Raw genomic sequence first — 15996 nt, forward strand, 5'->3', positions numbered from 1 at the left:
GGACCGCTTGCGACACGAGGAAGAAGGCCCATGTGCCGGCCGCTGTCTTCATAGGTTCCAGGGTTCCCCCGCTTGCTGTCCGGCTTTCCGGACCGTCTCTTCCCCCAGGGACCGGGACCAGCGCCCTCATGGCCGAGGTGAAGGTGAAAGTGCAGCCGCCCGACGCGGATCCGGTCGAAATCGAAAACAGGTAAATCAGTGAGTGAGAATTGTTTCCCGGCTCGGGAGGCCCCGCGAGGCGCTGGACCCCGTCTCCGGGACCCTCGCAAGTTCAGTGGACGCGCAGGGAGGGGATCGCGGGTGTTGGAACCCTCCTCCCATCCCCGCAAAACAGAACTCTTAATTTCGAAACGAGTCGGACAGTTTGCAAAATTGTGTAGCTGACCTTTCCCTGGTGCTGTTCGGGAAGCTCTACCGATGCGCTTCTTTCCCACATTAAGGTGATCCATGCTCAGAGTGAAGACTCGGCGTTTTCCCCATAGTACTTGTGGATACACGTTCTGATCCTGGATCGCCCTTGTCAATAAGGGAATTCCCGTGGCAGAACGTTTAGCCGAAGTTAGGGTGCAGTTTTCTGTTATGAAGCAACACAAGTCAGATGGTTTTAGTGCAGTATATAAATGAAGATTTTAGGGCGCCCAAAGCCTCTGCCCATTTTATGTATTCTACCGTGCACTGCAATTTTTAGGTTACCACATAGTTTTAAAGGACCCTAACTTTTTAAAACTATTATGAATAACACATATGATGATCCTAGGGCAAGATGAAAATTCGGGTTTATTTTTGTTTCTTAGAGATAATTCTAAAAGCAGGTCCCAGTTGTGGTGAATTGTCATAACAGATTTTGACTTCCCACCAGAAGTGTTTGATTTACCTCCTGCTCACAGACTTATGGCTATCCAAGGCACTGTATCTTCCCTTTGTCATACTTGTACCGTCTGAGAAAACTGAAGCCTCAGCTTTAATATGTCTTTCTGTGTTTTCATTTGACTTTTGTTCTAATTTAAAGTTCATGTGAATAAGGAAAAGAAATGCTTCTCTTAAATACAATAAAAATGTAAACGTGTATTTCAAAAGCATCGTCCTCATTTTTAATATGCTTTGAATCAGAACCATTGTAGAAACCTAGATTATCTATCAGATGTGAAAAAAGGCACAATTCCAAACTGTTCTTCTTGTATTTTTTTCCCCTACCACCTCTTGAGATAGGTAGAAACATGAATATCATTAATGCCTTTGTTCCTAGGATTATAGAATTATGTCACCAGTTCCCTCATGGAATCACAGACCAAGTAATTCAGAATGAAATGCCGCATATAGAAGCCCAGCAGCGGGCAGTGGCCATCAATAGACTGTTGTCCATGGTAAGGTGAATCCAACTAGTTCATGTAATTACTTAAATGTTGTGATTGTCATTACTTCCTGTTATGTAGTCACGAAACCATTCTCAAAAGTGTGTTAGGTTGTGACTGATAAGACTCCAAACCAGGAAACAGCTCAGACTGCCTGAATTAAGGAAAGAAGAAGTAATATGCATTTTACAAGACAAATGAAATACTTGTATTTTAACTGTTATATTTAGTAACCTAATTGTCACTAAGCTACATAATGGCACACAGCTACCTATGGGCATAGTCTATTCACACCTTCTGTTTGCTTTTTACTGCTAGTAAAGGCAAATACATAGTAAAGGCTTTGGATCAAACACTTAAATAAGCTAGTATGAAGATTAAAAGACAAAAAATGGAAAAATCAACTATAGCTACAATAAACAGTTAAGGAATAAACATGTGATGATCAGGAAGAAATAGACAATCTGAACAGTCCAGTCACTAGTAGTAAAATGGAATTAGTAATCAAAAAACTCGCAGCAAACAAAAGTCCTGGACTGGATGGCTTCACAGGGGAGTTCTGGCAAACATATAAAGAAGAGCAAATACTAGTCCTTCTCAAACACTTCGAAAAAATTGAAGAGGGAAACACTCCCAAATTCGTTCTATGAGGCTCCCATTACTCTGATACCAAAACTAGACAAAGATGCTACCAAAAAAAGAAAATTAGAGGCCAGTGTCTCCGATTAATATACATGTAGAAATCCTCAACAAAATATTAGCAAACCAAATTCAACAGTATGCAAAAAGGATCATATACCATGACCAAATGGGATTTATTACAGGAAGGCAAAAATGGTTCAATATGCAGAAATCAATCAGTGTAATACACCACAGTAACAAAAGGAAGGATAAAATTCACATGATCTTCTCAATTGACACAGAAAAAGCATTTGGCAAAATTCAACATCCATTCATGATAAAAACTCTTAGCACAGTTGGTATAGAGGGAACATATTTCAACGTAATAAAAGCCATTTATGACAGACCCATAGCTAACATCATATTCAGTGGTGAAAAGCTGAAAGCCTTTCCTCTAAAATCAGGAAGAAGGGAATTCCCTGGCAGTCCAGTGGTTAGGACTTGGTGCTTTCACTGCCAGAGCCCAGGCATACAAATGGGAAGGGAAGAAATAAAACTGTCCTTATTTGCAGATGACATGATACTATATATAGAAAACCCTAAAATCTCAATCAAAAAACTATTTAGAACTAATAAGTGAATTCAGTAAAGTTGCAGGGTCAAGATTAATACACAGAAATCTGTTGCTTTTCTATACACTAATGATGAACTATCAGAGGAAGCAAGAAAACAATCTTGTTTAAAAATCACACAAAAGGAATAAAATACCTAGGAATAAACTTAACCAAGGAGGTGAAAGACCTAACTTTGAAAATTATAAAACACTGATGAAGGAAATTGAAGGTGCTACAAAGAAATAGAAAGATATCCAATGTTCTTGGACTGGAGGAATTAATATTGTTAAAATGGGGACTTCCCTAGTGGTCCAGTGGTTAAGAATACACACTTCCACTTCAGGGGGCGTGGGTTCAGTTCCTGATTGGGGATCTAAGATCCTGCATGCTGCGTGGTGCAGCCATAAAATAAATAAATAAAAAGTAAAGACTATATTAATATTGTTTAAATGTCCATATTATCCAAAGCAATCTACAGATCTAATGTGATCCTTATCAAAATACCCAGGACATTTTTCACAGAACTAAAATAAATAATATGAAAATGTATGGGTAGCCACAAAAGAGCCCAAATAGCCAAAGCAATCTTGAGAGAAAAAGAACAAAGCTGGAGGTGTCATGCTTCCTGACTTCAGACTATACTACAAAGCCACAGTAATCAAAACGGTATAGTTCTGGCACAAAAAGAGATACATAGATCAATGGAACAGAATAGAGAGCCCAGAAATAAACCCATCCACTTACGGTCAATTAATTTAAGATGAAGGAATCAACAGTATACAATGGGGAAAAGAGTCTCTTCAACAAGTGGTGCTAGGAAAAATGGACAGCTACATGTAAAAAATGAAATTAGGACTTTTTCTCACACATATATAAAAATAAACTCAAAAAGGATTAAAGACTTAACTGTAAGACTGGAAACTGTAAAACTCCTGGAAGAAAACACAGGCAGAACACTGACATAAATTGTAGCAACATTTTTAGAGAAGTGCAAATCAAAACAACAATGAGATATCACTCACACCTGTCAGAGTGACTATCATAAAAAAGACCACAAACAACAAATGTTGGTGAGGATGTGGAGAAAAGGGAATCCTTGTACACTGTTGGTGGGAATGTAAATTGGTGCCACCACTGTGGAAAACAGTATGGAGGTTCCTCAAAATACTAAAAATAGAGCTACCATATGATCCAGCAATTCTACTCCTGGGTATATATCCAAAGAAAATGAAAATACTAATTCAAAAAGATATATGCACCCAAATGTTCATAGCAGCATTATTTACAATAACCAAGATATGGAAGCAACCTAAGTGTCCATCAACAGATGAATGGATAAAGAAGATGTGGTACATATATACAATGGAATATTACTCAGCCATAAATAAGAACAAAATGATGCCCTTTGCAGCAACATGGTTGGACCTAAAGATTATCATACTAAGTGAAGTAAGTCAGACAGAGAAAGACAAATACACATATGATATCACTTATATGTGGAATCTAAAAAGTAAACAAAGGAATGAATATAACAAAACAGACTCACAGATATAGAAAACAAACTAGTGGTTACCAGTGGGGAGAGGGAGGGGCAAGATAAGGGTATGGGATTAAGAGGTACAACCTACTATGTATAAAATAAATTGGCTACAAGGATATATTGTACAGCACAGGGAATATAATCAATATTTTATAATAACTTTAAATGGAGTATAATCTATAAATATGAGATCACTATGTTGTACACCTGAAACTTATATAATATTGTAACTCAACTATACTTCAGTTCAAAAAAAAAGCAGTGCACCAGATTGCTGAACACTGTTCTAGCCAAAGGAAAAAACGAGTGTTGGTTTTTTCTGGTCAATTCACCATTGTGAAGGTCTTCAACTCCAGGATGGATAGAGCAAGGCATGCTGGGAAGTGTGGCAATTAAAAATGTTTTTGTTCTCGGACCCTCCCTTTTAGCCTTTTCTTTCTGTCTGAAAATTATGCTCAGCACCTCACTCTCTTTCACCACCTCTGCAACCCCACCTATTGCCAGTTCTGTCGGCTACAGGCTGTAGGCAGTGGTAGAGCTACTGAAGAATTTTAAGCAAGGGAGTAATTACTAATAAATCATGAGTGTTGCTGATTTTACCTCTTAAACAATTCTCAAATCTGTTCCACTGTTTCCATTCCTACTACCCCTGCATGTCTTCAGGCTCTTGGCTTTTACTTGGACTATTACAGTGCATCTTAACGGGCTTTCCTGGCTCCATGTGCCTCAGAGCAACCAGCCTGCTCTGTCTTAAATACAGATTTGACCAAGTCACTTTCCCACCAAAAACTCTTCTCTCAACTCTAGAGATTCAAGTCCACACTCCTGGGTTTACCACACTGAGCCCCTCCCTTCTGCACCCACCTCATCTCCCTCCACCCCTCCAACTCAAAAGTTAGTTTTCAGAAGGAACAGATGGTTTTTGGTTCCCTAGCAAATCACGCTGTTTCATGCCTCAGTTCCTTTGCTCATGCTGTCTTCCCTGCTTAGCAGGTCCTTTTTCCCTTTCCTCACAGACTGACTCCTTATTATTCTCAAGACTCATCTCTGCTATCGACTCCAGGGATCCTCACTGACCCCCCAGGCTGGGCCAAAGCTGCTTCTCTGAGAGGCCGTCCCACCCTTTACTTAGCTCTGTCTTAATGCCAACCCGATGGTATTGAAGTCAGCTGTGCAATTCTCTTTCAGAATCCATGTTTGTCCCCCCCAAACATATATCACAGTACAAGTGTTCAGTAAATGTTCATAGGCTAAGATGAACAACTGAATGGAGCCTCCAAATTGGGCTTTGTGGTTTGAGGGAGGGAGGGAAAGTATTGCTGTTTATCCATATACCAACCTAATTCCAAGTCATGGGTCTGCCCAGCCTTAACTCGTGGGAATGGGGCCTCTCTTAGCCGTGCTTCCCTGAACTGCTGGAAGCCCAGTGGTAACAGCCATCTGGGTTCTCCTAAGTTCAGACCCAAGGAAATGCAGAAGCGTGACACACATGCTTTGTTTTACTTGTGACTTGTATAAAAACAGAACTACTACAGGCCTTTTATTCATTGGTTGACCTTTCTGCCTAATTTTCATGTAACACTACAGAAATCACACATGTCAGTAAATGTTACTATTAACATTGTAAATTTCATTTACTCATTGTATCATAGAATATTTTTGCATGAATAGCCTTTATTTGAACTGTTTTAGACAAATTACATTTTACTATATTTATATATATTTATTGAATTTATTTGAATTAAATATGGATTTTTATTTATTATTCTAAAGCTGCTTGTTTAAAATTCTTTACACATTGATCATATAACCAAGCCAGGATCTAACATGTAGAAAATTGTTAGGTATTAATATTTGGGGAAATGGCGAGATAAAGAGTTAAGTTTTAAAAAGTACATCACATGTGACATGTAGGAAAAAACTTAAGTACTCAAGTGAAGAACTGGCAACTGTGGGAGGTAGGCTATTTTAGTCCGTGTAAAATATTGAAGAATGCATTAATGTTTGTCATTGGATTTGATATATCTCCAAAATAATTCACTGTTATTTTCTTTTTTAAAAAAAACAACTTTAGGGTCAGCTGGATCTCTTAAGGAGCAATACAGGCCTTCTGTATAGAATAAAGGAGTCTCAGAATGCTGGGTAAGCACCTAATTTTTTATTTTAAGAAAATTTTAATATGATAAAAGTAATATATGTTTGGGGAAAAAAAGCCAGTACAGAATTGCATCATGTAAACCTGGCCCGTGTATCATCTCACCTCCCATATGCGTTCCATTTCCCAGAGATAGCTGCTGTTAATATTTTGGCATATATCCTTTCTTATAGGTATATATAAATACATATAGATGATTATATATTTATATACCATATATTTATATATAATCTCTCTCTCTTTTTTTTTCTTATTTTAACAAAAATGGGATCATGATATCCATACTGTTTTGCAACTTGTTTTTTTTCACTTACTATATCTTGGACATCTTTTCATTTGGTACATACAGCCCTGTCTCATTCTTTTTAAGGTAAGCCCTTCTTTTGGTAAATAAGTCAATGTGATGACCTTGTCTGCTCATTCGTTTCAGTAGTCTTGTAGATTATTAGATTATCCTGTACCTCTTTGCCTTTTTAATTCTCCTTTATTTCCCTGCAGTAAAATGAAAGGATCAGATAACCAGGAAAAACTAGTATATCAAATCATAGAGGATGCAGGAAATAAAGGTAAGCATGTAGAGGAACAGCAGAAACAACATTGTCTCTAGGACCAGATAGTGGGGACTGAGATCCTGGCTTCCCAGGATATAGATCAGTCAGTTCAGTATGCTGCCGTTTGTTAAAAGAAGAAAATATAACACACACACACATATATATATAACAATTTATAATGTACATACATTTGAAGGACACCCAGGAGTGACACTGTTGTTGCCTCAGGGAGATAGGAACGAGATGGCTGTGGGCAGGGATGGAAAGAGACTTCTGAATGTGGACCATATGAATATATTATCTATTCAAAGTAAATAAATTAAAACTTAAGAGTTTTTTTTTTTAATCCTTACTTGCTAAATTTTGGAAGGTTTCGTTTCTTCCTCTTATCTGTAAATGGTGGATAATAACATCTCTGGTTTTTGCAAAAATCCGAGGGACGCCTAGTGCAGTGTGGCAGTGTCTGGTGTAGCTCCCTCAAGAGCTATTTAGTTCCTCTCCTGTTGCCCTTAAAGAACTTTATCGAAATTGCTGTTATTACAATTTAAGATCTGTTTGAGTCATTGATATTAGCTTTAACAATTACGATGTAATCTGAAGTCATATAATTTTTATATGTGTTGGGAAGTTAAATTAAAATTTTAATAAATATGATGAAGTCATTCTCTATTTTAAAAAAATCTTCCTATCTTATTATGCCTTCACGTTGGGAAGAAAATACAGCAAAATGTTTTAACATAAATTCCTTTTATACATATAACACATATTTCCTTCTTTGAAAGAAAAATCATAGCTTTCTGCACAGGCTTTTAGTGACTATGGGAACTGTAATCTTTCTATTTTCCAAATATAGTGCTGTATAAATAATGGACATACATGCACACAGATGCTCTCATAAAGTGTTTTTTGCTCTCATCAAGGGTGGCAGCCAACCCAGACCCAAACTTAAGGTTGTTTTTCACATATACAATCTAAAGTGATATTTAAAGAAAAAAAGAGGTTGGGATGTAGGGGGGCATGGAAAAGGCAATATATGTTAATTCAGTGACATTCAAGATTTTTCTTCCATTACAAAAATGTCCTTTTCATATGTTTTTTAAAAGGTGCCACACTGGCATTCCAAGAAATTTCCGGTTAGAAAATAGAACATATAACTTATGTATTGTTTTGCATATTTTTGTTACTTTATCTGAGACTCTTACCTCTAATTCATTTTTCCTATAGCTATGCTCTAGGAATATATACATATTTTGCTAGATTTATAATGAGATATAAGCAATGGGAAAAGAAACACATATCCTATAGTGTTCAACTTATTTTACTTTACTTTCTTATAGGAATATGGAGCAGAGATATCCGATACAAAAGCAACTTGCCATTAACAGAAATTAACAAAATTCTAAAGAATCTGGAAAGTAAAAAGCTAATTAAAGCTGTTAAGTCTGTGGCAGTGAGTAACCATCTCTTTTCTTCCCCTGGATGTTCTCTGTACATATATTACTCCAAGTATATTTCAGGTTTTTATTCTTTAAGCTATGTCATGATTTAAAACAACTGGTCAAAAAAGATTTTTTAAATTTTAGCTCATATCAGTTGGTTTGGAGATGCTGCTTTAGATATGTCACTGCCAGTTAACTCTTAGAGTCTTACCCACTAAAAAATCTAAAACTACTTACTCGCTTCAGTAAAGAATTTGGGGGATCACGAACATTTTTCCTGGATTTTGTGGTATGTAAGATAATTTATTTCAACCTGGTGTATGAGATTACCCATTCCACAAATACCCGTCGTGCATTTGCTGTGTGCTGGGCACTGTTCTGGGGGCTTGGAATACATCAGTGAGCAGGTCACAGAAAGTTCTCTGCCCTGGCCCTGGTGGAGCATCTGTTCCAGCACATGGGATTTCTCCTCCTCCTCTTGCCAGCCACCCCGTCACATCCTCCAGGGGCTCCAGGATCCAGAGCTGGCTCCAGCAGACACATTGCTGACTTCACTGATTGAGGCATCAGAGGAGCTGGGGTGCTCCTAGATTAAAGTGTGCTTCAACACAAAATTCAGCAAATAAAAATTTGATAGTCATCAGTGGTTTTATTTATCAATGGTATTTATGTCCTACCACTCCCTCATTTAGAATATTATTTCTCTTCCACATTTTTATTGGATAATTTCAAATATGTACAAAAGTATAGAAAATAACAAAATGAATCCCCATGTACCATGCCTAGCTTCATTTTGCCAATCACGCTGTACATCTTTATTTTTAGTAGCAGCTTTATTGAGATTTAATTCAGTGGGTTTTAGTATATTCACAGAGTTCTGCAGTCACCACACTGTTCTAATTTTTTAAATTATATCTTTTTAATGTTGCTGTGTTTTGTTTTGTTTTGGGTTTTTTTGGCCATGCCGTGTGGCTTGTGGGATCTTAGTTCCCTGACCAGGGATTGAACCTGGGCCAAGACAGTGACAGCACCGAGTCCTAACCACTGGAGTGCCAGGGAACTACCAATATGTGGTCTTTAGTGTCTGGCTTCTTTCACTTAGCATGATGTTTTCAAAGTCTCAGACTAAAGTAGTATTAGATTGTAACCCAAAGTATAAAATAAATATTCATGAGAACATACTAATATAAATGTTTGAATAAATAAATCAATGGGCGAGAATAGAGAAGTCTTCATGCAGAAGAATTCCAAATAATTTGTGTAGACTCTTCATCCTCAAGGAAGTAGAGCGAACTCCCAGTCTTTAAGTGTGGACTGTGCGTGGTGGCTTCCTTCCACATATGGAAAGGTCAGGACAAAAAGGTAACTTTACAGTGGAGAAAACTGAGAAACACTACCTCAAACCAGGTGATGGGTTTATAATGTCAAGGCTGATAAGTTATATTGATGACAATCAATCATCATTTAGTGATGATCAGGTACTCTTGATATGACATGATGAGAAGTGCACTTTACCTCTGTGGTCTTTTTTCCAGTCTACTCGGACAAATCCCAATTAAGGGACTTCCTACAGAATTTTTTGCCAGTAATTCTAAAAAATGGCAAATTCACCAATAACAAGGAAAGTCTGAGAAACTGTCACAACCAAAGTCTGCCTCATGTATAATAAATTTGTAATAATATGGTATTCTGGATAGGATCCTGGACCATTAAAAGGATATTAGGGAAAAACGAAGGGAATCTGAATAAAGTGTAGACTTTATAATTAATATTGACCTATCAATATTGTTTCATTAGCTATAACAGATGTACTCTGGTAATGTCAGGTGTTAGTACTAGAGGAAGCTGAGCACAAGGTCCCATCTTCACAATAATTCTGTAAATCCCAAACTGCTCTGAAATATGAAGCTTTGGGGGTTTTTAAGTCTTAGTTTTGGAAGACTATTTTGTTACCTCTAACCATCTACTGTGCGTGTTTTTTCCTAGGCCTCAAAAAAGAAGGTGTACATGCTCTATAACCTGCAGCCAGACCGCTCTGTGACTGGTGGAGCCTGGTACAGTGACCAGGATTTTGAATCTGAATTTGTAGAGGTGCTTAACCAACAGTGTTTTAAATTCCTACAAACCAAGGTGAGGCATAATTGAGGAAACATCACTCCAAGTATAGTTTTTTTAAGTTTCTTCATAAGGAATGTTTAATCTTGTGTATCATATCTTACAGGAATTGAAAACATTGAAATTCGTCATTTTTACTAAACAAAATATGTCCTGTTGTTGTTCTCACTATGAATTGTATTCAGAAGGCACCAGAATTCTTCCTGAAATTTATGTTTCTACCCTTATAGGCAGAAACAGCACGAGAAAGCAAACAGAATCCAATGATACAAAGAAATAGTTCATTTGCTTCATCACATGAAGTGTGGAAGTATATCTGTGAATTGGGGATCAGTAAGGTTGGAACTCGGTTTCTAATTTTCATCTTATTTTTAAAAACTTATTCTTCATCATAGGGATATAGTTTACAATGTATTGCAAACACAGCTGACCCAGACCCTTTTTTCTGGTGATACCCATGTACATTCTGCAGAACCCACTTTGAGGAAGTACTGTCCTAAGGCAGTCAGGCAATGGCGGTCATTGCCGTCAGGCACTTTCTGAACTGTATGTACCTGAGCTTGGGCTACAGAGCAGCAGAGTGGAGGCCTGGCAGTGCATTTCACTACCAGATTCAAAAGTCTGTTCTGACAAGTTCTTGATTCTCTTGGGGACGTTTCCATATATGTGCCAGACATCCATCATCATAGCAGTTGTCGTTTATTGGTATTTTCCTACTTATGAGATGTTAGTGGCATTGTCAGCACATTCTCTGAAGATCTGTACAGACACACTGTGCTTGATACTTTTCATCATCAGAGAAGAAGCTGAAGTGGCTGCTTGGACAAATTTTCATTTCCTGGGCTCCAGATCTCTCTTTCATAAAAAAAACAGGAATTTGGACTATTTGATGTCTAAAATACCTTTCTGCTCAAGCATTTTATAAACCTCCATCAAATTCTTGCCAAAGAATGTTACAAGATGTCTAGATTTTCCTTGGGAGGGTGAAGCCATCAGCAAGTGTCAAGCTCAGTGCGAGCTCAGAGCCCTGCCCCTGGCATTTGAGGGTCTGTGCTCACTTCGGCCATTGTTCAGCCTCTTTATGCCTCCATTTACTCTCCAGCATAATCCTTCCCCATTTCACCAAGGAATTGTGGCCTTTTATGTTTTTTAACACCCTCCAAAATGATGTCTCCTTGTCCTTTTTGGGTCCTTTCTAACGTATCCCTTTTGTAGGTAGAGTTGTCCATGGAGGACATTGAGACCATCTTAAATACACTCATTTATGATGGGAAAGTGGAGATGACTATCATCGCTGCAAAAGAAGGCACCGTAGGCAGTGTGGACGGACACATGAAACTGTACAGGGCAGTCAATCCGATCATCCCGCCCACGGGATTGGTCCGGGCCCCCTGCGGACTCTGCCCGGTGAGTTACAATGGCTTCCCTTTACACTTAACTGCCACCGAGTGCAGATGCCACATAATGTATATCAAGCACACCCTAGTTTTCTTAAACTCAGGGTTGACCAAGAACTGTGGAAGCCTCCATGTAACCTTGATGACAGAGCTTTAACGAACAAATCATCACCTTGTATTTTCTTAGAATAACCATGTTAAGGAAATTTGTTTTCTGCTCTTGGCCCCAAAATGGACATTTTTTTTCTTTTTGGCTGCACTGCATGGCATGTGGGATCTTAGTTCCCTGACCAGGGGTCGAACCTGCACCCCCTGCAGTGGAAGCGTGGAGTCTTGACCACTGGACTGCCAGGGAAGTCCCCAGATGGACGATTTTTGATGAGGGCTAATCATTTCACCTCAGTAGGGAGGGAAATGAGATTTGTTGAGAACCTACTATGGGCCAGACATGTTCTTGAAGATTTCTGTGGTCTCACTTAATCCTCCTTACGTCCCTTGGAGCTAGTGATGTTACTTCCCTTTAAGTGTGAGGGAACTCAGGCTGAGGGCGACCTAAGCATTCAGCTGAGACACAACAACCAGGACTCACACCCAGAGGGGATGTGCTTTCCCTCGAGGCCCGCCCCACACTCTTCATTCTTTTGTTCCCAGATAGTCTCTGAAAGCCACCTGTGTGCTGCAGGCACCGTGCCAGCCCTTGTGGCATTTATATTCTTGGGCTGTTAGTCCGTGTTTTATTGTCTACATGCCTAAGCTCTCTATGCCCTGGTTTCAACTCCTAGAAAAAAGGCTAACCTGTTGGGAATTCTGTTTAGCACCCTTCACAAAAAGGAAGGTGGCTCAACATGAAACATTTGGTTAGTTAAGATTAAGTCATTCGTGTGTATATATCTCCCTTCCTGGACTCTTGTTACCTGCCTTCTGCCCAGTGGGTAGGTGGATATGGTCGGCTTAGTGCTACAGTGAAAGGTCTCTCACTCACTCTATGATCACAGAGCAGGTCCTATTCCAGTATGTTCTTATTTACAGTCCTAACCTCTTTCACTTCGAAAGTTTTGTTTTTAATATTGCCTTAAATAAATGGTTGGATCTTGGATATTTTGTTAGAATTTTGTTGTAGTTGATATTTAAGACATTACCTATAATGTAATAATTTTAAAACTTCAGTTTGAATATAACCTTTTTTCTTTTTTAAAGGTTTTTGACGACTGCCATGAAGGTGGTGAGATTTCACCATCTAACTGTATTTACATGACAGAGTGGCTCGAATTTTAATAGAGAGCTATGAACTTTACTGACATTTTGCAAGTGAAGTTACTTTGGGAACAAATAATTTGATTCATGATGGCACATCAAATTCCCTTGAAAGCAAACCTCAAGATAAAAACTTGCTGCTACGAAAAAAATTTTTTTAATCTATGAAGACTAAATTTACATTGGTAGAGTAGGCAACAGGACATGAAACAGGTAAGGTTAGTAGTGAAATCCATTCTTCCATAAGTAAAATACTTTGAACTCCTGGAAGACCACCTTCTGAAGCTTTCAAGACTTTTGATGATTCACGGGAAAAGAAGCAAATATGTTCATATTCACCAAGTACTGTGATAACGGCTAGAGCTTTAAAATGCCTGTTTTAAAGTTACTTATTAAGGTCTTCATTGGGAAATTTTTATATATGACCCAGTGTCACCATTTCTGTTTTCTCAGCAGTTTCATTGAGAAGAAATGAAAAAGAAGGCAGGAATAGCAGGGGAGAACGCAGACTTGGGGCATGAGGGGGGGACACAGTGGAACATCCCTTTTCTATACACTGTTGATGCCTTTTTATGTCCGCAATATTCTTTCAGAGGATTATGCCTCTGTACTTACCTCAAACCCAAATGACGCTGTTGTCAAGGATATCTTTTTAGTGTATAAATATTAATTACTCTCATCTTAAATGGAATATTTTCACTGGTTCTTCTTTGTTAAAGTCTTACAAGTTTCACTCTGTGGCTCAATTGTATTATTTGCTAGAATTTTCCCCTGGATTCTTATTTAACTAAAATTAAAACTAAAAAGAATCCATTGCCCTCCATTCACTTTATTGGGCGGGGTGGGGGCGATTATCATTCTTCTTTCCTTATCCTGTTTTAGATTTTTTTCCATATTCTGTTCTAAAATTCATGGTGTAATAGGTCTAAACTAAGCAGGAAGCCATTATAATTGTCCTCAGTTCTAATAGCACTTTCAGTCCCAATCTTCAGCTCAACAGAAAACAATAGGTTATTTGATGTATTGTTACACAGAAGTTAGCTATAGGTCTTTTTAGGATCTCAACTGTCATATTTTCACTTCGTAGCGCCACTTAAAAGTTTCTGTGTCCAGGCCAAAAGCGGGGGACCGAGGGAAAGGAAAGCTCTGCTGGGGCCTGAGTTCAAACACCAGGTTTGGAGAACCAACACAAGGGTTATTTTGAGATAAACAGTAAAATAAAATTCAGCTCAGTATCCAGTTTTTAAGAACCAGATAAATTCTGTGGCCAGCTGCACAGAATTAGCATTTGATGACACTGGTGCTTTGAAACAAAGATCATTTCAAGTACTAGATGTGTAAGATCCAGAAGAATCTGGGAGCCTGAAACTACAGAGGGTTTCCGATCCACTCTCAGAGAGAGCTGGAATGCTAAGAACAATATCTGCCCTTCCTGGGACCTAGCCTGTCACAGGGGCGCTCGTCTTATTTAATGACAAAACTGAGCTTGGAGGAGACTTAGAAGTGGAACGAAGGAAGCAGTTTGTGTTTTAAATACACTTTGTACTGTATCTTGACAGCCAGAGATTTTTTTAAGTTTACAATCAGTAGCTAAAACAAAAGTATTCCTTGCCTACCAGAATAAAGAGCTCCTATAAACTTGTTTCCCTTAGCATGGTTTTCATTCTGAATATTAACTAAAGAAGGATAGAGACAATCTTTTTTTTTTAATTCATTTATTTATTTTTTAAATTAAAAAAATTTTTTTTTTTAGCGTTTGGTCTTCGTTGCTGTGCGCCGGCTTTCTCTAGTTGCAGCGAGTGGGGGCTACTCTTCGTTGTGGTGCGCGGGCTTCTCATTGTGGTGGCTTCTCTTTGTTGCGGCTTCTCTTTGTTGCGGAGCATGGGCTCTAGGCGCGTGGGCTTCAGTAGTTGTGGCTCGCGGGCTCTAGAGCGCAGGCTCAGTAGCTGTGGCGCACGGGCTTAGTTGCTCTGCCGCATGTGGGATCTTCCCAGACCAGGGCTTGAACCCATGTCCCCTGCATTGGCAGGCAGATTCTTAACCACTGAGCCACTAGGGAAGCCCCGAGACAGTAATTTTAAAATACAGCACCTCTGTTGATCATTAAATGGATATCTACCCTACAGGAGTAAACTTTGACCAAAACAAATTGTGGTGCTCTAGACTCATGACAACACCAAAAAATCAAATTGTAAGTGAAGTTCTAACCTTACACTTGATTTCCATTTAGTGTAAGGTATTTTGCTCACCTGAAAAGATATTCCCTAGAGTCTATCAAGGCCCGTCTCTGCTTTATAAAGATCTGTAGAGAGTCAAACAGAGAACCATGAAAGGCCATGATTTGACGGTTTAAATCAATAGTCCATGTGGAGTTCTTCCCTGAAACTCCTCTGATCTTAGTTTGGTGATGAGTAAGTTTTATAGGATGGTAATTTTTATGGTGATCAACTAATAGGCAAACTAGTCAAACAAAAGTAACTTCAAGTTGAGTCACTTCTACGTTGGTGGTGGGTGAGGGAAGCACGTAACACGCGCTGTAGTGCAGTGCTGTCCAATAGAACCTTCTATCAGGATGGAAATGCTCTATATCTGTGTCCAGTAAGGAAGCCACTAGTCAGCCGTGGCTGGTGAGCACCTGAACCGTGGCTTCTGTGAATGAAGAACTGAACGTTTTCTTTGCTGGCGCCCTGTGGTTACTGGTTACCGTACTATCAGCCCAACTCAACCATCATATGCCTCTATATTCAAGTTTTTTTTTTGTTTGTTTTGTTTTTTGCGGTACACGGGGCTCTCACTGTCGCGGCCTCTCCCGTTGCTGAGCACAGGCTCCGGCCACGCAGGCTCAGCGGCCATGGCTCACAGGCCCAGCCGCTCCGCGGCATGTGGGATCTTCCCGGACCAGGGCACAAACCCGTGTCCCCTGCATCGGCAGGCGGACTCTCAACCACTGCGCCACCA

At 39.1% G+C, this 15996-nt stretch overlaps 1 protein-coding gene across 1 annotated transcript; it reads left to right on the forward strand.

The window, feature by feature from the left end:
* The first annotated feature begins 9 nt into the window (after positions 1 to 9).
* On the forward strand, positions 10 to 13849 carry POLR3F (RNA polymerase III subunit F). Its single transcript, XM_027118291.1, has 9 exons — positions 10 to 190; positions 1247 to 1364; positions 6202 to 6269; positions 6781 to 6848; positions 8171 to 8283; positions 10259 to 10402; positions 10618 to 10725; positions 11603 to 11794; positions 12982 to 13849. The coding sequence occupies exons 1-9, from the start codon at positions 129 to 131 to the stop codon at positions 13057 to 13059; spliced, it is 951 nt and encodes a 316-aa protein (XP_026974092.1). The 5' UTR covers positions 10 to 128; the 3' UTR covers positions 13060 to 13849.
* Positions 13850 to 15996: the final 2147 nt, after the last annotated feature.

The sequence above is a fragment of the Aethalodelphis obliquidens genome, unplaced genomic scaffold (assembly GCF_003676395.1).
Source record: "Aethalodelphis obliquidens isolate GAN/ISIS:26980383/991018 unplaced genomic scaffold, ASM367639v1 scaffold18, whole genome shotgun sequence".
Taxonomy (NCBI): Eukaryota; Metazoa; Chordata; class Mammalia; order Artiodactyla; family Delphinidae; genus Aethalodelphis; species Aethalodelphis obliquidens.

Excerpts from the sequence above, each read along its gene's own strand:
- POLR3F (XM_027118291.1), top strand. The coding sequence starts at position 129 with ATGGCCGAGGTGAAGGTGAAAGTGCAGCCGCCCGACGCGGATCCGGTC. Across the intron at positions 6,270-6,780 it reads AAGGAGTCTCAGAATGCTGG|TAAAATGAAAGGATCAGATA; the intron begins GTAAGCACCTAA and ends ATTTCCCTGCAG. Across the intron at positions 6,849-8,170 it reads AGAGGATGCAGGAAATAAAG|GAATATGGAGCAGAGATATC; the intron begins GTAAGCATGTAG and ends ACTTTCTTATAG.